Source organism: Hypanus sabinus, chromosome 8, assembly GCF_030144855.1.
Source record: "Hypanus sabinus isolate sHypSab1 chromosome 8, sHypSab1.hap1, whole genome shotgun sequence".
Taxonomy (NCBI): domain Eukaryota; kingdom Metazoa; phylum Chordata; class Chondrichthyes; order Myliobatiformes; family Dasyatidae; genus Hypanus; species Hypanus sabinus.
In genome coordinates this window covers 148,402,361-148,430,342 of record NC_082713.1, presented here as the reverse complement: position 1 = coordinate 148,430,342, position 27,982 = coordinate 148,402,361, and the positions used below count along the sequence as shown (strand labels likewise).

The following is a 27,982-nucleotide window of genomic DNA, read 5'->3' as shown; positions in this document are numbered from 1 at the left end:
CGTGCGTCACTGGCTTTGAGTTTGGGTTTGTAACGGGAAGTGCTGTCTGCGGTGTGTGGAATGCGATTATTACACAACCTACAGTTAGTGGGATTTAGCGCCACTGAACCGCTGGCGGGGAAATGCGGCCCGGAGGAGGTAAGGCTCAAGTATCTGATGAGGAAAAAAAACGCATTTAAGCTCGGTCACAGGGTACACAGTGTGGCGAAAGGGGTGGAAGTTAGTGGTTTCGACGCGGGAAAGCATCGCAGACCTGACGCTTAAAAAAAGAGTTGCGTGATACACAAGAAGACCAAAATAAAACACACACCCCCGCGGATGCGTCTGCTGCAAGTTTATCAGCCGTACAAAATTCCCCCAAAGAATTGGATAATTCCCAAAATCTCCTCCCCACCTCTCTCTCGCACAAACACACATCAATTCTGCCGTTTCACAGCAATGTACAGTTACGCCGTGTAAACCAGTTCTGAAACAAATTGGTGCAAACTCCTGCAGCGCCACGATTTGCTGGGGATTGCTGACAATCTACAAACTAATGTGTAACTTGTACCGTAGCGACTGACCATCCAAGGGGGCAATCTAGATTTGCAAGGATCAGCGTAGATGCGAAACTTTGACATTGCATCAAGTTACAACTTTGAGTTAAAGATCGTCTCCTCTGTTCAGGTAACTATGATGGGTCTAAGTTCCGAAGAGCAGAAGCTGGAAGTAGATCTTAAGAGTAAATCTGAACGGGTCCGAAGGAATTTATTTGGTCCCGTTGATCACGAGCAGCTGCAGCAAGATTTTCAGCATTTACTGCAGGCAAATATTGAAGCTGCCGGACAAAGGTGGAATTATGACTTCGGTAAGGAAATTCCGGCAGAAGGAACCCTTGAATGGGAAGAACTGAAATGTCAAGAAGTCCCAGCTTTTTACAGGAGCCGCGTTGTCAACAAAGCAAAGCACTTGTGCGGACTGCAGGGAGCTTGCGTAAAGAGCAACTCCGATCAGCCAGCGCCTCCCAGCAAGGATATGAAGACACAGGTGACTCCTGAGCCCAAAAGAAGGCGGCAGACCTGCATAACAGGTACCGATGGACTTCCTTTTCACGTAACATTATTTTTACTTTGTGCGACTTCGCACCAATCTTTCTTAAGTTTCACCTGAGTTTGTCGATCAGGGTCGGAGCAGCTTCCAGGTGGACTGAAACTCATTTCCACTTCCTAACCGACTTGGACACTTCCCCCCCCCCCCCACCTCCCAAAAAAAGGGGTGATTCTGCCTGTGCCGCTAACTTTGTTTCTTCATTATTGACTGCATTTCCCTTCCCACTGGCGGTATCGGTTTGGTATCCATGCTACGCAGCTTGACTCCGATATCATTCTTCAGTTTTTTCTCTCATTATTCCAGACTGTCTCTAAAACCGCCTCACCTCCTTCTACCCTGGCACTTTAGAAACCCTAATCATCTCGTGTCCGTTAATTGGATTATTAACATGCTGTTCTTAATCATACAGAGATATGGAGATGCACAGTATAGATTCAGACCGTTGGGGACAACCCTATGTGTGCCTATCTATATTAGTCCCAAGCCTGCACTAATTCCATGTCCCACGAAGACCAGCTCATTCGACTAGCTGCTCAGATGCATCTTAAATATTATTACTGTTTCAGCCTCCACCATCCCCTCTGGCAGCTGGTTCAACCTGCTAACTTCTTTCCTGTCTGAAAATTCTATTTCTCTGACCACAGGCCTTTCTGTGTATTTTCCACCCTTCAGCCCTTATGTTGCTCCTTTGAAATTCTGTTCTCAAGATCACTTTCCTCTTTAGGAATTTTGTTTTTTTAAAACAAAACAAGGTGGAATCCATTTCAATGTTCAGTGTGGGATCCATTTTTTATTATTTTAACGAAGTAAATTATTTTACTGGAGGACACTGAGAAGTGTTATTTATGCAGAAGGAACACATCGAAGTCTTATTTTTGCTTGAAGTATTATTTTTGATATTAATGGTAAACAGCAGGTATACAGTGGCATACAAAAGTTAAGGCACCCTATTCAAAATTTCTGTTACTGTGAATAGCTAAGTGAGTAAAAGATGACCTGATTTCCAAAAGGCATAAAGTTAAAGATGACAGTTTTCTTTAATATTTTAGCAAAATTAATTTTTTTCCCATCTTTTACAGTTTCAAAATAATAAAAAAGGAAAAGGGCCCAAAGCAAATGTTTGGGCACCCTTCATGGTCAGTATTTAGTAACACCCTCTTTGGCAAGTATCACAGTTTGTAAATGCTTTCTCTAGCCAGCTAAGAGTCTTTTAATAATTGTTTGGGGGATTTTTGCCCGTTCTTCCCTGCAAAAGGTTTCTACTTCTGTGAGATTCTTGGGCCATCTTGCAAGCACTGCTCTTTTGAGGTCTATCCACAGATTTTTGATGATGTTTAGGTCGGGGGACTGTGAGGGCCATGGCAAAACCTTCAGCTTGTGCCTCTTGTGGTATTCCATTGTGGATTTTGAGGTGTGTTTAGGATCATTATCCTGTTGTAGAAGCCATCCTCTTTTCATCTTCAGCTTTTTTTTTTACAGATGGTGTGATGTTTGCTTCCAGAATTTGGTGGTATTTAATTGAATTCATTCTTCCTTCTACCAGTGAAATGTTCCCGATGCCACTGGCTGCAACACAAGCCCAAAGCATGATCGATCCTCCCCCGTGCTTAACAGTTGGAGAGGTGTTTTCATGAAATTCTGCACCCTTTTTTATCCAAACATACCTTTGCACACTGCGGCCATGTTTAGATCAAACATGAGAAAATCCAGGCAGCATCTTTAAGGAGAAGCACTGTTTGGACGAAGGATCTCGGCCCAAAACGTTGACAGTGCTTCTCCTTATAGATGCTGCCTGGCCTGTTGTGTTCCACCAGCATTTTGTGTGTCAGGCTTGTTTAGATATTCCTTTGCAAACTTCTGATGCTGAATTTTGTGGTGAGGATGCAGACAGGGTTTTCTTCTGATGACTCTTCCATGAAGGTCATATTTGTGCAGGTGTCGCTGCACAGTAGAACAGTGCACCACCACTCCAGAGTCTGCTAAATCTTCCTGAAGTCTTTTGCAGTCAAACGGGGGTTTTGATTTGCCTTTCTAGCAATCCAAAGAGCAGTTCTCTCAGAATGTTTTCTTGGTCTTGCAGACCTCAACTTGACCTCCACCATTCCTGTTAACTGCCATTTCTTAATCACATTACGAACTGAGGAATCGGCTACCTGAAAATGCTTTGCTATCTTCTTATAGACTTTTCCTGCTTTGTGGGCATCATTTATTTTAATTTTCAGAGTGCTAGGCAGCTGCTTAGAGGAGCCCATGGCTGCTAATTGTTGGGACAAGGTTTGAGGAGGCAGGGTATTTATAAAGCTTTGAAATTTGCATCACCTAGCCTTTCCTAACAATGACTGTGAACAAGCCATAGCCCTAACAAGCTAATTAAGGTCTGAGACCTTGATAAAAGTTATCCTAGAGCTCAAATCTCTTGGGGTGCCCAAACTTTTGCATGGTGCTCCTTTCCTTTTTTCACTCTAAAATCTTACAAAACAAAAATAATACACTAATCTTGCTTGAAATATTGAAAAGAATGTTTCATCTTTAACTTAGTGACTTTTGGAGATCAGTTCATCTTCTACTTACTTAACAATTCACAGTAACAGAAATTTTGACCAGGGCTGCCCAAACCTTTGCATGCCACTGTATGCCATTTTGTGATCCAATACATTTTAAATCCTACAATATTCTGATTATGTTTTCCATCAAGTATGCTTGCGTTTGCAATTATTTTATTCGTTAATTAAATTAATTATTCATTAATTAAAAACCTTCCAGCTTGCATTGTTTATTGTTTCCTTAGAAAGTTTGATCATTTTATACGTAATACTCCTTTGAAGCTTCTCATTTAATTACTGCTCAAAAATGGAATTCGGTGAACTGAATGGCAGTGTGGACTGAACTGCCAGTTCAAAGCCCACCTGAGATTCTTGTTTGGAGCCTCAGTTTACATTGAGAAATGCAAGGCAACTCACCTGTGGCCTAACAAGTCACCAGGCTAGGAAAATGTAGATCCCAAGGTGATGAGAGGCAATTCAATCTCAAGAGGCTCACGTTCTTCTCTGTACTATCCTGAATTAATAAACATGGAAACACCACGTGTCATACACCATTCATTTGGATGTAAAAGGGGTCACTACCTGATCCTGGTTAGACTGGTCTGGAATAGGCCTGGGCACAGCTAATGCCAGAATTGACCAGTAGCTATTATTCTGACATTCCCTATCCCAAACCCTATTCAGAGCTGGATGGATGTCCTTTTTTTATTTTAAAGATAAAAAAGTCATTAAAAATGTATTTTCACTTTGAAGCCCAAGTCATTATTTATTTGCAGTTTTCACTTATTCTTTGATAAATAAACACTAAAATTGAAGTGTTTAGTTCCAAGCCTTTCTCCTCTGTCAACATTCAAATAGTGGTCTATTAATGGATTGTCTGCATCTAGCCTGAGTAAATTTTAAACCAAAACCTTATAAGAATTTTCTTCACAGTCCTAAAACAATTTTTCTCAATGTGAAAGTGTCAAATTGAATTTATTTAAATCGTACACCAATCCCACAACATGATTGAGTAAAAATCTTTGAGTTATGACTCTGTTGGAATGTACAGACATGTGAATTTAAAAATCTAATGGCTTGTAGAAAGAAGCTGTCCTGTGGCCTGCTGGCTCTGGCTTTAACGCTGCGGTAGCATTTGCCAGATAGAAGCAGCTGAAACAGTTTATGGTTGGGGTGACTGGTGTCCCCGACGATCTTCTAGGCCTTCTTTGTGCACCTGCTGCTGTAAATGTCCTCAGTGGGGGGGAAGTTCACGTCCACAGATGTGCTGGGCTGTCCACACCACTCCGTGTGCCCAGCAATCGAGGTTGGTGCAGTATCCGTACAAGGCAGTGATACAGACAAGATGCTCTCAATGGTGCCCCTTTAGAAGGTCTTCAGGATTTGAGGGCTCATGCTGAACTTCTTCAATCAGCTGAGGTAGAAGAGATGCTGTTGTGCTTATTTTGCCACACAGCTGGTAGTACAGTCCAGGTGAGATCTTTGTTGATGTGTATACCGAGGAACTTGAAACTACTCACCCTCTTAACTGCAGACCCATTGAAGTTGATCAGGGTGAGCTTGTCACCATTGAAACAGAGAAAAGTACATAAAGGTTTGTAATGACACTTGAAAGAATCAAGCAGTAATTTGGGCCCAACTGTAATTATAACAAGTAGGTATATTGTCTGCAGAAATACATCTGAAAAAACAGTTCTACCAAGATCACATAAACATGGTTCATTTGTCAAAGATTTGTCACAGTAAGTTTACTATCAGAGTACCCATACATCACCATATACTTACCTTGAGATTAATTATCTTGCAGGCATTTACAGGAAAATAAAGAAATACAATAGAATTTATGAAAAGCTATACATAAATAATGACTGACAAGCAAACAATGTGTAGAAGAAGACAAATTGGGAAATTTTTAAAAAAGTGGTTTGGAGGATACTGACTCTCAATTAGAGTGTCAGAAATAAAAAGAACTAAGATAAGGAATAGATTGTTCAAACCATCAAAATGCACAATTCAGATTATATTTTAAATGACAACTTTTTCCAACAAAAGTAATGTGTGAAGAATCCTGACTTATAAATATCGAATTTAAAAAGTGGAGCTTCTACTACAAACTTAAAGTAAAAGGAGCTGGTGCAGCAGATTCCATCATTGCTGCCCCTCTTACTTGCTGCTTCTTAGTATAAAATTTTAAAACCTTTTAGTGTCAGCTTATTAAGCACAATGCTTGGACAGTGCTTGGAGGAGCATTTACTTTAGCTTCTATCCAGCAGTCAGAGAGAGCAAATCATAAACACAAGAGATTCTGCAGATGATGGAAACCCAGAGCAACACAAAAACACTGGGGCAACTCAGCAAACCAGGCAGCGTCTATAGAGGGGAATAAACAGTTGACATTTCAGACTGAGGCCCTTCATCAGGACTGGAAAGGAGAGTGGTGGGGTGGGGGGAGAGAATTCAGAATAAGAAGGTGGAGGGAGAGTAATGAGTGCAAGCTAACAGGTGATTGACGAAGCAACACACACAAAATGCTGGAGGAACTCAGCAGGCCCGGCAGCATCTATGGAAAAGAGTACAGTTGACGTTTTGGGCCTCAGCTAAGGGTCTCAGCCTGAAACATCAACTGCACTCTTTTCCATAGATGCTGCCTGGCCTGCTGAGTTCCTCCAGCATTTTGTGTATTTTGCTTGGATTTCCAGCGTCTACAGATTTTCTCTTGTAGGTGATTGAAGTGAGGTAAGTGGGGAAGGTAGGTGGGTTGGAGGGGGGGGGGTGATGGGGATGAAATAAGAAGCTGGGAACTGATAGGTGGAAAAGATTAAGGGCTGAAGAAGAAAGAATCTGATTGGAGAGGTGAGTGGACCATGGGAGGAGGAAGGGCACCAGAGGGAGATGATCAGATGATGGGCAGGTGAGGAAAAGGGAACAAGTAAGAGGGGAGCGAGAATGGGGCATGGAAAGGAGAAAAGAGGGTGGGTTAAATACTACCGGAAGTTAGTGAAATCAATATTTATGCAATCAGTTGGAGGCTTTCTAGACAACATGAGATGTTGATATTCCATTCTGAGAGTGTCCTCATCATGGCAGGAGAAGAAACCATGGACCAACATGTCAGAATGGGAATTAAAAGTAAAATTAAAATGGGTGATCACTGGAAAACCCTCCCTGTTGCAGACAGAGTGAAGATGCTTGACAAAGCAGTCTCCCAATCTACATCAGGTCCCACCAATATAGTGGAGGACACACCTAGGGCAGTGGAATCAGTAGATGATCCTAATAGACTCGTGGGTTAAGTGTTGCCTCACCTGGAAGAACTGTTTGGGGTCCTAAGTAGTAATGAGGAAGGAGGTAAGGAGCAGCTGTAACATTTGTCCTGTTTACAGGGTTAAGTGCCAGGAGGGAGATCAATGGGGAGATGTCACAAGCAAATCACTGAGAGAGCGCTCCATGTGGAAAGCGGGGTGTGGGGGGGGGGGAAGAGGAGGAGGGAGAAAATGAGGTTGGTGGTAGGATCCTGTTGAAGATCGATTTTCTGTAAGTAGAGGATTATGGGCTAGTAGGTAAGGCCAATTGGAACAACTTTCCCCTTGTCCTAATCAGCCATCCAACAAGCCTCACCTATCACCTGCCAGCTTTACCCCTTCCTCTCCTCCCATCTTCTTATTCTTGCTTCTATCCCTTTCTTTCCAGTCCTGATGAAAAACGTTGCTCCAAAACATTGACTTTTTAATCCCCTTCCATAGTCAGGGAGAAGGGATCTTTCCTAATATTCCAGGGAGGAAATTATAAACCGCTGAGGCTGAAAGTCAGGATTGTACACAAGGAAGAAGAGAGGTTTTGTCCAAGTTAACATACTTTACAGAATCATAGAGTTCTACATTTTGGAAAAAAGGTTCTTCAATCCAAATCATCAATGTTGATCTGCATACAAAGCCCATAACTAGCAATGTGAGAATTTTAAAACTTATAACTATATGCTAGACTGCTCAATCAAACTTTTTAAACTATACTTGGATGTGGGACATTCTCAAAACATAGAATATTTGTTTTTGTATTTGGTCTAATGTAATCCTTTTTTTGATACTTGCAAGTATTTTTTAAATATCCTCTTGAAAATATACATTTTATCTATCTGATTAAAAGTATCTGAGTAAAATATAGCAGCTTAAAATATGCATTATGCTAGTGTTTCTTCAATTCATGATATCTGTCTCTTTGAACATTCCCATCAGTGCATTCGATGCACACTGTAAAAATCCTACCTCCAACATCCCACCTGTACTTTCCTCCAACCACCCTAAACTTGGGCTCTGTCATATTACACACACAAAATGCTGGTGGAACACAGCAGGCCAGGCAGCATCTATAGGAAGAAGCGCTGTCGACATTTCCGGCTGAGCAGGGTCTATGGCAGGGTTTTTAGGGCATTAATTCCTGCAAGGTGTACCCCAACATCATAAATGGCCATGATGCTGCTCTCCCCAATGAGTTGAAAGCATTTTATACATACTTGGAACAGGAGAATAAAACTACATCTGTGTGAATCCCTGAAGCCTACGGTGAACCTGTGATATCTATTTGAGGCTAATGTGAGAACGTTGATGAATACTCACAAGGCATGAGGGCCTGATGGTGTACCTGAAAACCTGTGCCAACCAACTGACTGGAGTATTCAAGATCATTCAGTCTCTCTCTGCAGCAGTCCGAGGTTCCCAACTGCTTCAAAAGGGCATCGATCTGAGCTGTGCCCAAGAAGAGCAGGGTGATCTGCCTCAACAACTATCATCCAATGGTACTTGCATCGACTGTGATGAAGTGCCTTGAGAGTTTAGTCATGGTCAGAATTAACTTACACCTATTTAAGGACTATCACTAACTGCAATTTGCCTACCACCACAATAGATCTACAATGAATACAATCTCAATGGCTCTCCACTCGACCTTGGACCACCTGGACAATGACATACCTATGTCAAACTGCTATTTATTGATTATAGTTGTGTTCAACACCATCATACCCTCCGTACTAATCAATAAGCTTCAAAATCTGGGCCTCTGTAGCTCCCTCTGCAACTGGATTCTTGATTTTCTCATTGGGAGACCATCATCAATATGGATCTGAAATATCATCTCCTCCTTACTAACAATTAATACAGAGGCACCTCAAGGATGTGTGCTTAGCCTGCTGCTCTACTTTCTCTACACCCATGACTTCATGGAAAACCACAGCTCAAGCACTATCTTAAAAATTTGCAGATGACACCACAGTCATTGGCTGAATCGCAGGTGATGGCGAGGAGGCAGAGAGGAGTGAAGTAATCAGCTAATTGAATTGCAGTCAATGTCAGTATGACAAAGGAATTGATTGTGGACTTCAGGAAGAGGAAGTCAGGGGAACACGTACCAGTCCTCCTCGGGGGTCAGCTGTGGAGAGGTGAGCAGTGTCCAGCTCCTCTGTGTCAACATCATTTAAGGTCTATCTTGGGCCCAACCTATTGATGAAGAAGGCACACCAGTGTCTATATTTCACTAGCAGATTGAGGAGATTTGGTACGTCACCTAAGACTCTGGTAAATTTCTAATAGATATACCATGGAGAACATTTTTACTGGTTGCATCACTGTCTGCTATTGGGGGGTGGGTCCAGTGCACTGGATTAGAAAAAGCTACAGAGGGTTGTAAACTCAGCCAGTTACACCATGGGCATTAGCCTGCTAGCCATCAAAGATATCTTCACTTCAAGAAAGTGGTGTCCATCATGAAGGACTCTCACCATCCAGTACAGTATATGCTCTCTTCTCATTGCTAGCACAAGAGCCCAAAGACACACACTCAACATTTTAGGAGCAGCTTCTTCCCTTCCACTACCAGATTTCTGAAGAGTCTGGGAACCTATGAACACTACCTCTCCATTTGCACTTTTTTTACAATATTTTTTGTTTTCTTATTGTAACATCAATTTTTATGTACTGAACTGTATTGTTGCTGCAAAACAACAAATTTCACAACATACGTCAGTGATGATAAACACAGGAGGTTCTGTAGATGCTGAAAATCTAGAACAAAACATTCAAAATGCTTGAGGAACTCAACAGGTCAGGCAGCATCCATTGAAATAGATAACCAGTCAATGTTTTGGGCCAAGATCCTTCTTCAGGATTGGAAAGGAAGGTGGGGTGGAGAGGGGAAGGAGTATAAGCTAGAAGGTGATAGGTGAAGCCTGGTAGGTGGGTGATAATAAACCTGATTCTGATTTTTACCATCTTACTCTATCAAATCATCTCTGATCTGCCTTCGCTTCAAAGAAATCCCTAGATCACTCACATCCTCTTAAGACATGCTGTCTAATCCTTGCAGTGTTTTGGTAAATCTCCTCTGTACCCTCTCTAAATCTTCCACGTTCTTCCTATAATGAGGCAACCAAAACCAAAAAACAATACTCCCAGTGTGGTCTAACCAGAGTTTTATGGAGCTACAACATTACCTGGTGACTCTCAAAATCAATTGCTAGACTAATAAATGCAAACAGAGAGGATGTGGATGGTGCCTTCTTAATCATTCTATCAACTTGTGTGGCACCTTTGAGGGATCTTTTGACGTGGACCCCAACATTCTTCTATTCCTACACACTGCTAGGAATCCTGTCATTAAGTTTGTACTCTGGATTAAGTTTGACTTTCCAAAGTGTATGTCTAGATTGAATTTTATCAATCACTTCTCAAATCAACTGTCAATGTCCAATTGTAACCTACAACAGCATTCTGCACTATCAATAACTCAACTTTCCTGTCATCCACAAATTTACTAACTTGCCCTTCCACTTTCTCATCCCAGTCATTCATAAAAATTACAATGGGCAGAGGTCCCATAACAGAACTCTTCAGAGTGCCAGTAATTACCAACCTCCAGGTAAAGTCTGCTCCCATGTACTACATCCACTGCCTTCTGTGGCAAGCCAGTTCCACATCCACGCTAACAACATTCCTTGGATCCCATGCCTCCTGACTTCCTGAACGTGCATATCATGGGGAACTTTATCAAATGCCTTACTAAAATTCATGTACACTACTTCCACTGTTCAACATCAATCAATTAGTTTCATCATTATCTTGAAAAATTCAATCAGGCTTATGAGGCACAAACTATCCCTTGCAAAACCATGCAGAGTATTCCTAATCAGACTATGCTTCTCCAAGTGTTCTTAAAACTTCCCCCCCTCCACCCCCCAATAGCTTGTCCACCACTGATGTAAGACTTACTGGTCTATAATCCCCAGGATTATTCTTTACCTTTCTTGGATAAAGGAATAACAGATGCCACCCTCCAATCTTCTGGTACTACTGTGGTCAGTGCTGGTACAAAGATCATCACCAAAGGTGCATTAATCTCTTCCTTCACTTTCTGTAGTAACCCAGGGTATATATAGTCCAGCCCTGGGGGATTTATCTATCACAATCTGTTACAAAAGTTCCAGCATTTCCCCTTTCTTAACATCAGCATGTTCTATCATTCTATCTGTCCTATGCTGTCCTCACATTCATCAAGGTTCCTCTCACTGGTTAATACTTAGTATTTATTAAGCACCTCCCTTATCTCCTCCGATCCAGGCATGTTTCCTCTTTTTTCCCCTGTTTGATCTTGCCCTCACTCTTGTCATCCACATGTCATTTGTGTATGTGTAGCGTGCCTTGTGGTTTTCCCTAATCCTACTCACCAAGGCCTTCTCAAATCCCCTTCTCTAAGGCCCTCCTTCAGCTCTTCTTGGGTGTCTTATTACTCTCAGGAGCCCTGTTTGATCCTTGTTTCCTTAACCTTATGTGTCTTTCCTTCTTCCTCTCGACCAGATGTTTCACTTCTCTTGTTAACCATGGTCCCAACCATGGCATGTTGTAAAATGATTATTCACTTTATTTAAAGTCAATTTGTTGATTTATTTTGCAGCCTCTCCATGTATTTTTCTCTTCTGCTCAGTACACACAAATCACCAATGTTTTTGTGCTCAAGTCACAGTGTAAGTTATCAATGTTACCAATCTTAGTTTGTAGCTCCCTGTTTTTTTTTTACTCGGCCTCTGCTTCTCTCTGCTGTAATCACTACATCTTAGCTCCTGATACCCTACTCCCATCCATAGTGTCCAGGCCTACAATCTCTCTCCTCCCATCCACCAGGTTTGGTCCATCAAAATCCCCCTTTCCAGTTCACCATCTCTTGGTCTCCATTAGCTTTCCACTCTCCCAAACCCATTTCCATTTTGCTACAGACCAAATTTCCATGAGCCTGACCTTGTGAAAATATGGTGGCTCTCTTGGAACTGAATTTGATATGGTGGGCCATCAATCAAATTAGTGTGAACATCCTGGACCTTCCAGTGAGCCTTAATACTTGCACTAGGGTTACTTGCAGTGAAGTTTTTACCCGTTTCTTATTACAGAATTACCCACCAGACCCCAAACCGTCCAATGCAGTACATGAAAACTATCATTTCAATCAGTGCCTGTGGTTAAATAAAAAACTGAATTAAAAACTGCTTGAATTACTCAGCACATCAAATACGGTGGTAGAAAGGAGAATACTTATATGCCTCATTGTCTGAACTCATTACTGAGCCTATGCACATAACTGATTCATACTCGTAAGGCTGAACTTCCTTGATGAAATCAGCAAGGGCTCATTTAGCAAAGCCTTGTGGAGTCAGATTACAATTTGCTGATGAACAGGTGAGACAACTATACAGGGGAGATACAGCTAACACTCCCAGGGAAAACGGTAGATCCAAATACCTATACTCTGCCTTGCTGTGCATCAGTACAATACAATCATGAATAGTTTTAAGCAGTAACTGTTTTGAAGTGTTAAAATGTCTTTAATGCTAATATAATGAAATCATACATGTAAGGAACATTTCTGCAATTTTACTCCAAAAAAAGTTTATTATTTCACACTTAAGTCACATCAGTTAAGTAGAATAACAATATTAGGAATAATACTTTTATAACAGAAATAGTTAACTTGTTTGCTTTTACTGTTTGCAAGTTCTGTAATTCATAGTCAAAGATGTAGCCATTCCATTTGTGCTATTTTGTGATTCAAATGAATCAAACTCTTCCATTTGCCATTTAGGAAAATTAAAAGAAAGGTTCTGGAGTCGGTGAAGTTCAAGTTTAATTGTCTTTCAACCATACATCCATACCCATGATTACAGCCAAACAAAACAGTGTTACTCCAGGGCCAAAGTGCAAAACACAGTACTGTACCAACAGTCATACACAGCACGAGGTGTATATAGCATGTACAAGTTAGCAGTAAAATGTAGTTACACAAAAAAGCAGTCTGAGTCCCTGAGTTCATGAATGTTAGATTTTAAGATATAGGAGCAGAAGTAGGCCATTCAGCCCATTGAGTCAGCTCTGCCATTCAATCAAAGGCTGATCCAATTCTTCCAGTCATCCCACTCCTCTGCCTTCTCTCCATACCCTTTGATGCCCTGGCTAATCAGGATCCTATCTATCTCTGCCTTAAATGCACCTAATGATTTGGCCTCCACAGTCACTCATTTTCCCCAAATTCCACAGAGTTACCACCCTCTGACTAAAGTAATTTCTCTGCACCTCTGTTCTAAATGGATGTCCTTCAATCCTGAAGTTGTGCCTTCTTGTCCTAGACTCTACTACCATGGGAAATAACTTTGCCATATCTAATCTGTTCAGGCCTTTTAACATTTGGAATGTTTCTATGAGATGCCCCCTCATTCTCCTGAGCTCCAGGAAATACAGACCAAGAGCTGCCAGACGTTTTTCATATGTTTCATTCCTTGAATCATTCTCGTGAATCTTCTCTGAACCCTCTCCAATGTCAGTATATCCTTTCTAAAATAAGGAGCCCAAAACTGCACACAATACTCTATGTGTGGTCTCACGAGTGCCTTACAGAGCCTCAACATCACATATTATATTTTTTATACTTATATTCTATACCTCTAGAAATGAATGCCAACATTGCATTCACCTTCTTCACCACTGGTTCAATCTTGAGGTTAACCTTTAGGTATCCTGAACAAGGATTTTGAATTCTCTCCCCATCTAAATAACAGTCTGCCCATTTATCTCTTCCACCAAAGTGCATGGCCATATGCTATCCAACATTGTATTTCATTTACCACTTCTTTGCCCATTCCCCTAAACTATCTAAGTCTCTCTGCAGGCTCTCTGTTTCATCGACACTACCCACTCCTCTACCTATATTTGTATCATCGGCAAATTTAGCCTCAAGTCCATTAATCCCATAGTTCAAATCATCGTAAAAAGCAGCAGTCCCAAACACCGACCCCTGTAGAACTCCACTGTGAGGGTAGATATAGCACCAATAGACTGTTGCAACAGTCTGCTGTTGAACGTAATACAGCTGGTCTTTCACCTAGCAAAGAGAGGAGGGCAGCACCGATGCCAGCATGGACACTGTGCCACACTATTTCCAGCAATGACTCCGACCCCTCTCCTGGGCAGCTGCAAACAGTCGATACCAAGGCTTGAGGCCTAGTCTTTCACTGAACAAACACTATAAACTGGAGGGCAGTGAAGAGTCTAGGGTTAGTGGTCATTATTGGGAGATTGGGGCTGAGAGTCAAAAGAGGTGCTGTAGGTAAGTTCAGGGAGAATTGCTTGAGCATCAGGACTGCAAAAGTGAAATGACAATTGGGTAAATGGAAGGAGGAATGTTGGTTCTGGGGCTTCAGCACTGGGAGGATCAGAGGAACCACAGTAGTTCTCAAGGATCAGAAGGTCAGAGCCAAAGCCTTGGGAGGTCAGGTCAATATCAAGTGCTGGGTCAGCTGGATTCCAAAGGAATAAAGTACTTTCCTCATAATCCAGAATTGTAATGTGAGGGCCTGGTTATGCTGGGTGTGACCAACAATGGCTACTCTGGGGACAATTGATTTGAGTTCTCTCACAATGCTCCAAAAGGAACATTGCACTGATATTGTGGCTGAATCAGAAATAAAATGAGTCACACTAGAGCCATGCATTAGGAAATACACAGTCGAATGTTTGGCTCACAACCAGCCTAGGAAAGACATGAGTTTTAATTACATAATAACGCAAGAAAAACAGTGTTTTGTGATTGCGTTTTCGGCAAAGACCTGTACACAGTATGTTAAATATCTTCCATCTGAGCACAATTTCTGTTGGTTGAATTTATCTCAAGCTCTGTATTACTTGGCCACTAGGCTAGGGGTCACTGTTGTCCATTGTTTCTCCAACATAGACAGCATAATGGCTTTAGCTTTATAGAAGACAAGTTAAATAAACTTTATTTTTGTGGATGGCCTAGGCTAAACCAGCTTCTGTTATGCCAGACTATGCTCAGGAAGTATTGTGCATGCTGCATTATCCTAACACCACAACCTCTCATAGATGCTGGCTTCCTCCTCCTCTGAAAACTACAGCCTTGTGTTTGATAGTGTGGAAGGTAATTATACAATTGTAAGCTAGGACCTTGAAAATGGCAATGAAAGTAGATAACATGATAAAGAAAGCATACAAAATACTGCCTTTCATTAGCAGGGACATTGTATAAACAAGTAGAGAAGTTATTACCCCAAATTTTAGAAGCCTGGGTCAGACCTCAACTGATGTACTAGGTTTCGGAAGGATGAAATAGAATGGAGAGGAGATTCCACAGGTTGTTTCCTGGGGTGGGGCAGTTCATTCATGAATAGACACTGCAGAAGCTAAGTCTGTTCTTCCTGGGGTGTCACACACAAAATGCTGGAGGAGTTCAGCATTTTGTGTCTGCTGCTTGGATTTCCAGCATCTGCAGATTTTCTCTTGTTTGCTCCCTGGAGTATAGGAGGTTCAGAGGTTTTGTTTGAGATATGTGAAATAATGAGTGGTATCGGTAGGGTAAGCTCAGAGAACGTTTCCCATATCAGGTTGAGATAAAACTAGAAGGCACAAGTTTGGAGTAGTGATGAACTCATTCAGAAGAGATGCAAAGGGAATCTTCTTCACCCAGATAGCAGTAAATACCTTGAATACACTACTTGAGAGAATGGCTGAATGTGGGTTGCTGAGAGCATTTACACAGTGTCCAAATGGCTCAGCCATAAAGGATAATGGATCAAATGCTGGTCAGTAAGAGCTGACCTCAACACTTCTCAGTATTCGGAGATCTTGGAAAGACTTCCCTGCCACTGAATAGTGCTTAGCTCTCCCAATGCCAGCACTTACTATTTGGCATTTTACTATGGATCCAAGGTCATATTAAGATGAGGCAAAGGGCTTTCTTATGGCCTTCATTACATGTTCCTCTAATTACAAATCTAAAGTTAGCATAAGAGGACACGTCAGCCTTTGAAAGAAAGAAACTGGATACATTTCATTTAATGTAGTTAGATGTAAAGTAACAGAATTCTGGTACACATTTCTACTTCCCATTTTACGACTGTCTGTGTCAAATAACTGCTGTCACTGACAGTTAAATGAAATAACTAAAATAACTGGGTCCAGAACGCATGCACTCTTACTACTCAAGCACTGTCATAGAGCATATAGGAGGGAGATTGAAAATCTGGCTGGGTGGTATCATAAACAACAACCATTGTCAGCAAGACCAAGGAGCTGATTATTGACTACAGGAGAAGGAACGCAGAGGTCCATGAGTCAGTCCTTGTTACCTCATCAGAGGGTAAGAGGTGGAGAGGGTCAGCAACTTTGAATTCTTCATTGAATTATTTCGGAGGACCTGTCCTGGACCCAGCATGTAAGTGCAATTACGAAGAAAACACAACATTGCTTCTACTTCCTTGGACATTTACGAAGATTCGGCATGACATCTAAAACTTTGGCAAACTTCTAGAGATGTGTGGTGGACAGTATATTGACTGGTTGCATCATAGCCAGGTATGGAAACACCGATGCCTTTGAACAAAAAAATCTGACAATAAGTAGTGGATTCGGCCCAGTCCATCATGGGTTAATGCCCTTCCCTCCATTAAACACATCTACATGAAATATTGTGGTAGGAAATCATCATCAGAGACCCTCACCACCCAGGACGTGCTTTCTTCTCAGCTGCTACCATCAGGAAGAAGGTACAGGAGCCTCAGGACTCACCCCGCCAGATTCAGGAACAATTCTTTCACCTCAACCACCAGGCTCTTGAACCAAAGGGGATAAATGCACTCAACTTGTCCCAGTGTGAAATGTTCCCACAATGCATGGAGTCAGTTTCAAGTACTCCCCATCTCCTGTTCTCAAAATTTATTGCTTACTTGTTTATTGTTATTATTTCTTTCTTTTTGTATTTGCACTGTTTGTTATCTGTTGCATACTGGTTGAACGCCCGAGTTGGTGCGGTCTCTCATTGATTTCATTTTTATGGATTTATTGAGTACGCCCATAAGAAAATGAATCTTAGGGTGGAATCTGGTGACATATATGTGATAATAAATTTACTTTACTGGAACTATGAACTGTTCCCTCTTAAGCTGCACAGCTGTGAAGTAACTGAAATACACATAGCCTTTGTTGCTGCATAGCTGGAATTTTCTTTTGTATATTATTAATATAGTTTTGAAATCATGCTAGTATAATTTTGAAATCAATGTTAACATAATTGTGAAGTACCCCATAATTAATTATGTGCTAATGAATAGAATCCATAAAATTGCTAAATAATAAATATACCACAACTTCTACTTTGAAATATTTGATTGTGTTCAACATATTTACATTGTCGGTGTTTCAAGTTGCAATACCGTTACAAATTGTAACAATAAACACAGAATGGAAGTCAGTAGCTCTTTTTTTTTTGAAATATGCATACTTTGAATATTTGGAACGAAAATTGAAAAATCACATACTTAATACTTTTGATTTTATTTATGGTCAGTATCTTGATATGTAAAAATTTTGCCAATTTTCTTTGGGGGTAGGTTTGGATGCAAAGATGGGAATTCAGTATCTATGCGTTGCAAAAGCCATTCTACCTTAAATTTTCTACAAGCTTTGTTTTTCAATGCATTTAACTCTTCTTCAGCTTTTCTTTTTGACACCCTTAGGGTACTGGAAATAACAGTAATTATTATTTGAGAATCCTAAAAATAGTAATTATTATTATTTGAAACATTTAAGGTAAGTCAAAAAAATAAAATAACCTCAGTCATGCAAAGCATTTTATGGAAACGCAGTTTTACCTTGTTCCAATAATTTTAAAATTAAGAATATTATTCGATAATGATTTTTCTAAAAGATTACTTACCAAAAAATGTCAGAATGTAGAATTTTTCACATTGAACAAACACAAAGCACAACTCACAAGTAAATGATGTCAGGTAATCAATACAACTGACAGGCACAATGGCAAAAATAAAATGTTTTGACTAGATGGCATTGGCTTTTAGTGGGCCAGTAGTTTATTAGCAATGAGATATCGACTTCCGTTGTGTTTACAATTTGTAACATTACTGTTCTCAGGCCATGTAAAAATCCTCTGCTCGGACCAGCTGTAAAAAAGTAAAGGGAATGTTGGACATTTTATTTACTTGCGTGTTCACACTGTTCTGAAGTCTGATCAGAAACCTGCTATCTTTATACGGAATTGACTTATCAGTTATGAATTTTAGTCATTGTAAGTTGTACATGTTTGAGTTCCTTACTCACAAGACCAATCATCATTCACTATAGAAGTGTTAAAGTCAATCAAAACTTCAAGCAAGCAGCTGATGATCTTTTAAAGTTAGTAAAAACATTGGAGCCTTAGTTGTTGAGTATGTTTCACATCCCTCTGTCACTCTGATCTCATCTCTCTCAGGCACTCCCATTATGTAAAAGGACTGTTTTAGGAAGACCTTTCTGGAAAAATCTCTTTGCAGAGGCCTCACTCGTTTGGCTTGAGTATACACTGCCACAGTTTATCCCATCTGTAGTAAGAAGAGGTCTCACTTCAAAAGTCTCATTTGACTACAACTGTCCCAGGTTATCATTGCCTTTAACCCTTGCCTTACTGCAACTTACACATGTATAAAAGTTCTAATTCCTAGACTCCAACTTCTGCTTTGGATCCATCTTTAATTTCATTGTCTTAGTTGCTGCTGGCTCCAAGCACACTGATCTTTGCCATGACTCTTTAATTATGCTGGTCAATATGTTCTTCCTTTCAGAATGCCATGCCATTTCTAATTATGTTTTTTTTTCCTCTCTAGATGTACAGACTGAACTGCAAATCTGTATAATGGAAAATGTATTTGGCTAACGTTGTGATTCCTTTAGGGTACACAGAGATTCGAAGACCATTTTGCACAAGTGTTCTGATCCCCGTGATTGAAATACAGGTTACTTTTTGAAGTGATTAAGATATTGAAGTGAAACATAATCATTTGCAATTATTTGAAGATGATTGACAAAGGCATTTATATTGTCATCATTAAGACATTTATTCAAATAAATTTCCCTGTATACTTACAGTGTTTCTGTAGTGACAAAGGTCACATTAATTTTGAAGATATATTTTTTATGATAGCAACAGTGCGAAGTAATACTTCTCAGTAAATTATCATTGCTGTTGATTTACAGAGACAGAACATGTAAAGTTTTATCACTATTACATTATGTCCTCCCTCCAAAAAAAATTTAAAACTTTTCTGCAGAAATAAGTATGGGAAAAACTACTTATCTTAGAATAATGTTTGCACATCTTTAGCCTAGAAATTAGTTTTCTCCCAATTATTGATGCCTTCAATGGGTGCTTTAAGTTTGCTTTAACACCAAATTGTGAGTCACCAATGATATCACAAAATTAGGATAACCTTACTCGAGTGGGTTTATTCCCAAGCTCATTCACAAATGGCAGCTAATTGCAAAGAGGAAAACTGATGCCTCACTCACAGGCTGCCTGTTGAGAAATGAGTCAGCACTCTGAACATGCACCCTCATGACGGTGAGTCAGCACTCTGAATGTGAACCCTCTTGCAGGCTGCCATGGAAATGAGAGTAAATAGTGAGGGAAGCTGGAAATGTTGAGATGATGAACAAAACTGAAGGGAGATAGTAAGGGTTAAATAGCAATAAGGTCTAATGTGGGGACCATTTTATGGGGCATTGTAATCAGGTCACTGCAACAGATATTATTATGGTCACTAGAATGGAGGCACGTTGATCCAGTAACTTTTATCAGTCATGTCTGAATTATGAACTTTCCCTAGATATGGATATATATAATTAACAACATGCATTGAATTGAATTGACTTTATTTCTTACATCCTTCACATACATGAGTAAAAGTCTTTACGTTACATCTCCATCTAAATGTGCAATGTGTAATCATAGTAATTATATTAATTTACAGTAAGTAAAACAGTCAGTGTAATATAGAGTGCACTCAAATCAACGTGAGTTCATCAGTCTAATGGCCTGTGAAAGAAGCTGTCTTGGAGCCTGTTGGTCCTGGCCTTTATGGTGCAGTACCGTTTCCTAGACGGTAGCAGCTGGAATAGATTGTGGTTAGGATATCTTGGGTCCCCATTGATCCTATGGGCCCTTTTTGCACACCTGTCCTTCTAAATGTCCTGAATTATGAGAAGTTCACAACTACAGATGTGCTGGGCTGTCCACACCACTCTCTGCAGAGTCCTGCGATTAAGGGAGGTACAGTTGCCATACAGGCAGTGATGTAGCCAGTCAGGATGCTCTCAATTGTGCCCCTGTAGAGAATTCTTAGGATATGGGGGCCCATACCAAACTTACTCAACCATCTGAGGTGAAAGAGGCGCTGTTGTACTTTTTCCACCACACAGCTGGTGTGTACAGACCACATGAGGTCCTCAGTGATGTGGATGCTGAGGAACTTGAAGCTGTTCACCCTCTCAACCCCAGATCTACTGATGTAAATAGGGGATAGCCCATCTCCATTCCTCCTGTAATCCACAACCAGCTCCTTTATTTTTGCGACATTGAGGGAGAGGTTGTTTTCTTGACACCACTGTGTCAGAGAGATGACTTCTTCCCTGTAGGCCACCTGGTTATTGTTTGAGATAAGGCCAATCAATGTAGTGTTGTCGGCAAATTTAATTAGCAGATTGGAGCTGTGGGTGGCGATACAGTCATGGGTATACAGAGAGTAAAGGAGGGGACTCAGTTTGCAGCCCTGGGGTGGCTCCTGTTTTGAGAGTCAGAGGATTGGAGGTGAGGGAGCCCAAGCTTAAAACCTGCTGGTGATCTGACAGGAAGTCCAGGATTCAGCTGCACAAGGCAGAGTCAAGGCTGAGGTCTCTGAGCTTCTTGTCGAGCCTGTAGGGAATTATGGTGTTGAATGCTGAATTGTAGTCCAAGAACAGCATTCTCACATAAGCATCCTTCTTCTCCAGATGTGTAAGGACAGTAAATTGTGAGTCACCAATGATATCACAAAATTAGGATAACCTTGCTCGAGTGGGTTTATTCCCATTTACCAGTGTCAGCACTTAGCTCATTCACAAATGGCAGCTAATTGCAAAGAGGGAAGCTGATGCCTTACTCACAGGCTGCCTGTTGAGAGATGAGTCAGCACTCTGAACATGCACCCTCATGACGGTGAGTCAGCACTCTGAATGTGCACCCTCTTGCAGGCTGCCATGGAAATGAGAGTAAATAGTGAGAGAAGCTGGTAACGTTGAGATAATGAAAAAAACTGAAGGGGGGATATTAAGGGTTAAATGGCAGTAAGGTCTAATGTGGGGGCATTATGACAGAAATTATTGTGGTTACTGAAACAGAAGCACATTGATCCAGTAACTTTTATCAGTGCTGTCTGAATTAAGAACTTTCCCTAGATATGGACATAAACAATTAAAAACATATGCACTTCCAGTATGCTATTCAAACATAAAATACATCTTATTTTTCAATCCAGTTTCTTTGCTTTTATTTCTCAATGACTGAATAATACTACTTCTTAAGTTTATTGGGATGTTTCATAAGTATTTTCACAAGTGTCTTATGAAACAATTTTCTTAACTTAGCTGTAAACTGCGGTTTTCCTCCCCACATTTCGTAACACCAGGGAAACTGGCAGGTGATGTGATGGGTGGTTCAGATAAATGTTCAGGAGGTTTAGTAAAAACAGAGGATGGTGTTTGATCGTGCAATAATTTTAAAGATTGCTTGACTTCAGAGTGATTAGAGGAGTTCTGAGGTAAAATGGAATTTGGTTTTCTGGGTGATTCTGAAGCTTGGTAGATATGGTCAATAGAATCTTTTGATAGGATCTCTGGGTACATGCCCTGATTGGACACTGAAAAACAAATACAATCATTTGCTTTGGAAGTACAGGTTGAAACTCTTTGGTCTGGCATTCTCTTACCTGGCAGCTCCAGTGTTCTGAATTTTGCACCATTATTTGGCAGGCTGGCACCAATTTAACTGCATTGGCAAACTTAATAGTCTTTTTTTTTCTGTTTTAAGCTTTATTATGTATATCTAAGACAGACTGAAGCAAGACTTTCCAGGTGCAGATCCATGGTCTCGTGAGACTAACGGGTGCCATCGATCAACTACAGTCCCATGTAATGAAAAGTTGCCCTTCTGGAATTCAGAAATCACTACCTAAACGTTAGGGATATGGAATTGATATGAAAATAAAAAGAAAAATAGAAACAGAATGTGTACAGAGAACTGAACTAATTTAGCAAGGACAACAATCACGGGTGCCAATTATGAGATTTGCTTTGGAAACTGACAAGGGTGTCCTTGAAGCAATTTTGGTGATTTGTCATTTTCTGTGATCTGGCACCCCAGGTCGCAGGAGTGCAGTGTTTCAGACTCTAGATTGGTTTCTGCAATTGTAAATTTTGTACAGATGTGAGACACATGAAATCAGGTGGCACGGAATAGCCTGACTTAATTTCCAATGCAGAATATTTTTGAACCAAAACATTCTTGTCTTGTTACTTTCCCTGCACTCCTTCCAGACCAGTGTACCACCCATATTTTTCTACATTTGTATCTCGTGGGTTCACTTACCATTTTACCAATAAATGAAATTGGATGAAAGTATTACAATAAAATTATTTATAATTTTTAGATGAACTTGTACCATCAAAATTGCAAATCCATCACTGAGATATATTCACCTTCTCATTTTTTTTTATTTAACATTTTAAGTGTTTTTTTTTGCAGTGCATCAAAGCTGTGAGTTCATTGTGCTCCGCAGTGGGTTCCTTCCTCTTTATGGGATTATTTATGTTTGCCCAGGTAATTTAGGCTGTGGTATGCTTGGATTGGATATGCTTAAATGGAAATGCAGCAGACGCTCCTAAAGAACTACTCTTCATTGTCAAAAAAGCAGTAATATTGACAGAAAAATTGATTCATTCTTCACCATGCCCAGTCGACAGACTTTGAAACCTTGCCACAGCTTTTTCCTGGAAGATTAGTTTACATGAAAGAGGAATAAGTAGGTCAGGAACTTCTCTGGCCCACAGAGAAAGATACTTCTTCTGACTCTCCTTCATGAACTAACAGGGGGCACACCAACACACACAAAATGCTGGTGGAACACAGCAGGCCAGGCAGCACCTATAGGGAGAAGCGCTGTCGACGTTTTGGGCCGAGACCCTTTGTCAGGACACACAGGGGGCACACCAATAGTGTTTAGGCGTAGTTGGGATTCATGCTGTTGAAACTGGAGGATTTGGCATTTATTTGTTCGCCTGTTACCCACAAGGGTCAAAATTAGGCCTAGAGTCTTTCTGTTTAAAAGTATCAGTTATGCAGTTGCTCCTAAATACAGTCTTTCGCTACACAGCAGTACTTTGGAAGTTTTAATCCAAAGAAAGATTATTTATCTACACAGCTTTCAAATTAAGAAATTTATTAACTCCAGAACAATCTATTTAAATTATTATTGCTAACTATTCTAAAGTAGCACGTATAAAACCACAAAGGATTGCTTATGACTGTCTTCATTTCCAGAGCTCAGTAGTACAACCAATGTTAAGCTCACAACCTATTTTAAGATAGTTACATGTTTTCATGTCCTTTTCTTATAGATTCTGGTAGTTAAGGCAAAATTAGCATTGCTGCCAAATTCAATATTTATGGTGGTTAAATATGAAAACTAACTTCAAATATTTCCATTTCAGTTATAATAAAGTATATAGAGAACATTTGCATTTTCATTAAGAAAAAGGTTCTTCATACAGATAGTAATTTCAAGATCAAAACTCCAATGGCTTACATTTATCCGATACCCCCCACTCCAAATGAAAGCCCAGTTAAATCTACATCCTACCAAAAGATGAAGTGTTTACCAAGTCTGTAGACTTGTCAGGTTACTGTTGAAAGCATGGAGGGGATCTGGTTTGTGGCATTCACCTCCTGTTGATGCATAATGACAGACTTGCTGAGCTGTCATCTTCTGGTGGAATTGCTACAAGAATTTTGGATTGTAAAGGACGTTTGGATCAATTCTTTCAATCACTTCTGTTCTTGGCCACTGGTGTGGTGGCATCTGCACCTGACCTCGAGGCGAGTGGTCCCGGGTTCAAATCTGGCCAGCTCCTTGCATGCCGGGTTGAGCACTGAGCTAGCAATGCGACCACGTAAAAAAAAACATTAAAATGCAAATGAAGTGCGAAACAAGTGCCCCACTGAGTGGCAAGGTTGCTGCCCAATGCGCTACAAGGCACAGAAAGGAACAACAACATTTAAATAAACGATAGTTGGAGGTGATCATTGAACCTCTGTAAAGTTAACTGAATTTTAATTTGTGAGCTAGTAGAAATATTTGGTGTACACATTTTTAATGAGCAGCACGAGTTATTTTTTAGTATTGCTTGCATTTCATTTTATGATTAACGGGATTGAAAAAGAAAAATGTCTTTTTAATAACTGCATCCACAATGGCTCGAATGGTTTTTTTCCCTCTTCTTAAGGAAAGTGTCCTGAACAGCAACACTTTCTTAATCCTATATTTTCAGTAGCACACTAAAGTTACTGGGTGTTACATTGTTTCAATAACACCGTTTTATATTTTAAGTGGTAATTTAACAAGAATAGAGATTTAGATAAACAGTTATGATAAATTTAGGGAAACTTAAATGCCTGTATTGGATTTAATTGTGTTACAGATTGAACATAAAATCTTCTCCTTGAGTTTTAAATGCTTTTGCATGTTTACTGCTCATTTTGTCAGGATTTGCTTCAGGAATTTTCAATAACAAACAGCAGTAAAAAAAAATGCTGCAGGCATCATCTTACCCCTTAATTCTGAGGCCACTGTAGTTCTTATGTAGCTTAGGGGAAATCATTCGCTCTCTGCTACGCTTAACACTCACCTGCCCCTCATGTCACAGTTACTAATCAGGAGCTCAGCACATCAGAAAGTGGATTACAACTGTGCTGTAGCACTAAGGTCAAACTAGAGTGGCATCAGTGGTTAAAATACTTCACTACCTAATAACCATGACCTTCTAGGCTAATGTACTTACTAAGCCTGTCAGCTGTCTCGCGTGGCATCAAGTATATAATTCCACATAGAAAAATATTTTTGAGTGGGCACAATTCAGCTGTTGCATTTGTAAGAAGAGTTGCATTATAATTGCTTCTTTTAATAAATTAACAATAAGATGTCTTCATTTATTAATTAAGGTATAATATATTTTGGGAAGGGATCATATACATTTAAACCTTGAGACCTGTTTTATCTTTTACTACCTATATTATAACTTGGAGAAACCTTGTAAGGGAACAAGGGCTTTAAAATCAAGGTCCTCAAAATTCCTCTCACATCCTACTGCTTTCTATATATGTCTTGGCTGGCAAGAGCACATCCAACAGGAAAGTAATGCGGTTGCAATTATCCAAATGAAAACCAAAGATAATATTAGAGACGTAAGCAAAGGATCGGTTGCAGTTTCACTTTTAGACCTGAGCTGTCATGGAGAGGAGAGTGGGCTAGGAAAGGCTCAGAAAGATGGTAATCGTATTCTGTTTTAGATTTTCTACGTACCAGAGGGAGATTCTGCTCTGAGCCTCCTTTACAGTTAGCAGCATCCCTGGTTGGGCCTTTTGCCTCCAGCACCCACTGATAGGTCGCTTGAGTAAACTAGGTTTGGTCAAGTTATTATGCATGGTAATAAGACTGAGTTTATAAGATTGCTGGGGCTAGTGCATCTCCAAGTTCCCTGGGGCTCAAGTTTACACTTTCCACTCAACCCACACCCACATTCTTCCCTCCATCAATCTCTTTAAAAGCTAGCCACGTGTGTTCTTTCAAGTAGGAGATCCACAAGGCAAGGTGTTTCCATGTACCAAGCAGAGTCTACTTTGTACTGTTAGCTTGTGTTGTGTTTGATTGTGCACTCAGCCTGCCTTTCTTTCATCTGCAGATTACTATCCCGCAAAGAAGAGATGCGCACATCGGGCCTGCCACAGCAGAAGGAAGTAACATTCCAGGAGAGAAAATGGAGTGATTACAAAAGAACTGAACATGATCAGATGATCCCTAAAGAAACTGTAGCAGAAGATTTCTTATTAAACTACAGATTATTTTCAACTAGCACGTTGATACTCTCATCATTGAAGGCCATTATAAGTAGGATTTTCTTCAACTGGATTGCTTTTGTATGCTACAAAGTAAGGTTAAAATTCATTGTGTTTCTGGACAAAGTCAAATTCTGACTTCTTGTAATCTTTTTGGTAAAGAAATGATTTCCGTCTCTTCCACATCATAAAGACTTTGTGCACGAAATGTATTTCACTAGTGGCTTGTTCATTGCAAATGTCTGCAAGTACTCTGGATTTTATTTTGTTTTTTATTTTAAAACTACCCTCTTTTTGCAATACTCTGATTTAGTCTGCCTTTACATAAAGAAAGCATGGTATATCATACAGCAGTGGTACATTGAAGGGTTATGATGCTGAGACTATTGGTAACACAATCAGGTTATATGTTTCAAAACATTAGCCAAAGAAGAAGATTCTGCAGGACTAGCGCATTGACATGAAAACAAAACAAGCCCCATATAGTCATGAAGCACACTTAATTTTGCTGAACAATGATACAGACAGTATACAAAGCTGAATAGTTCAGAAATCCTGGAAGAACTTAGTAATAAAAGTTTGATATTCCCTGGAGCATGTAAGCTAACTGCCAGGCCAACCCTTCCACCATCTCTACCCTCCAGTAGTGTTGCAGTCCAACTCTTTCATAGAGACTTCCTTCAAGGCTTGCTATTCGTTCAATATTGCTACCTTTTCTCATATTTAGGTTTCTCCCAATTGCCTCACTCTGATAGAATCACTACATCTGCAGAGAGGAGTAGGATATTTTAGAGACAGTGTGAACATTCTAATATACTAAATGTCAACCAGACACACATACAGAAATAGAAATCATCCATCTTTGCTAGGGCACAGCCAACCTTTTATTCCAGAACTCCTATCACCTCGCTCAGAGGAATAGACCATGAGCATTCTCATCTCCCAATGGCTAATTAAATATAAGATGACTAATTTGCACAGAAAAATGTGGAGTTTCATGAGAGGAAACACCATGTTATAAGTTATAAATATCAAAACCACTTTTAAAATATCATCATGGAATTGAGCAGCACAGAAATAGGCCATCCAGTCCACTGATATGACAGTGATCATCAAAGTGTCATTTTTACAATAATCCTACTTTTCTTCAATCTCTCCCCCTTGTTCCACCATTGACCAACACAGAGTAACAGAGTTCAGGATGGTGCATATGAGCTTGATTTCAAAGTTTAAGAAAAGTTTGGATAGATACATGGATAGTAGAGATGTGATGGCTATGATCTCATTGTAGGTCACTGGAACTAGGCAGTTTAAATTGTTCAGCATCGACTAGATCAGCCAAAAGGCCTATTTCTGTGCTGTATAGTTCTATGAACTTGGGTTCATAGCTGGAGCTACAATGGAGCAGATCTACTATACGTTCTAATTCCAGATTAGTCTTACCCTGTGAACTTCTAAATCCACTTTTATAAGAATCCAATTTGTTCTCAAGGTTGTGTAGCATGTACAGGTTTAGTTTACATATTTCCTGAGGGACATTCAACATAAAATGTTTGTTCCAGATAACTAAAAGCAAAATGGAAGAGTAAAACACCTTAATTTCCCTTTCCATCTGGTTTTCAACAATAATAGCAGCTAATCTTACCTGGAGAGTACACTTGTTACCATGATTTCACTTCCTCCTCTACATTCTTCCAACCCTTGCATTCTGTAATGGAAAGATCTATGACCTGATACTTTAAACACTTCCTCATTGTGCTTCTCATTTTGGACAATTAAAGCAGAATTAACTCAATGCTTACCTGAGTACAATGAAATGCAAAAGACCTGGT

At 40.1% G+C, this 27,982-nt stretch overlaps 1 protein-coding gene across 2 annotated transcripts; it reads left to right on the top strand.

Moving 5' to 3' along the window:
• LOC132398574 (cyclin-dependent kinase inhibitor 1-like) lies at positions 1-27,982 on the top strand. 2 transcript variants are annotated; one of them, XM_059978215.1, is made up of 4 exons: positions 1-138; positions 667-1,069; positions 22,785-22,859; positions 25,997-27,982. In XM_059978215.1, exons 1-4 carry the CDS (start codon positions 61-63, stop codon positions 26,053-26,055), a joined length of 615 nt encoding a protein of 204 aa, XP_059834198.1. In that variant the 5' UTR covers positions 1-60; the 3' UTR covers positions 26,056-27,982. The 2 variants fall into 2 exon arrangements, with proteins under 2 accessions (XP_059834198.1, XP_059834199.1); XM_059978216.1 differs by lacking the exon at positions 22,785-22,859 and having other exon boundaries at positions 2-138; positions 25,997-27,975.

Bases quoted from the DNA above. Each gene is read 5' to 3' on its own strand.
- LOC132398574 (XM_059978215.1), top strand. From the start codon at position 61: ATGCGATTATTACACAACCTACAGTTAGTGGGATTTAGCGCCACTGAA. The intron at 1,070-22,784 runs GTACCGATGGAC...TTTTTTTTGCAG, and splicing joins GCGGCAGACCTGCATAACAG to TGCATCAAAGCTGTGAGTTC. The intron at 22,860-25,996 runs GTAATTTAGGCT...TTTCATCTGCAG, and splicing joins GATTATTTATGTTTGCCCAG to ATTACTATCCCGCAAAGAAG.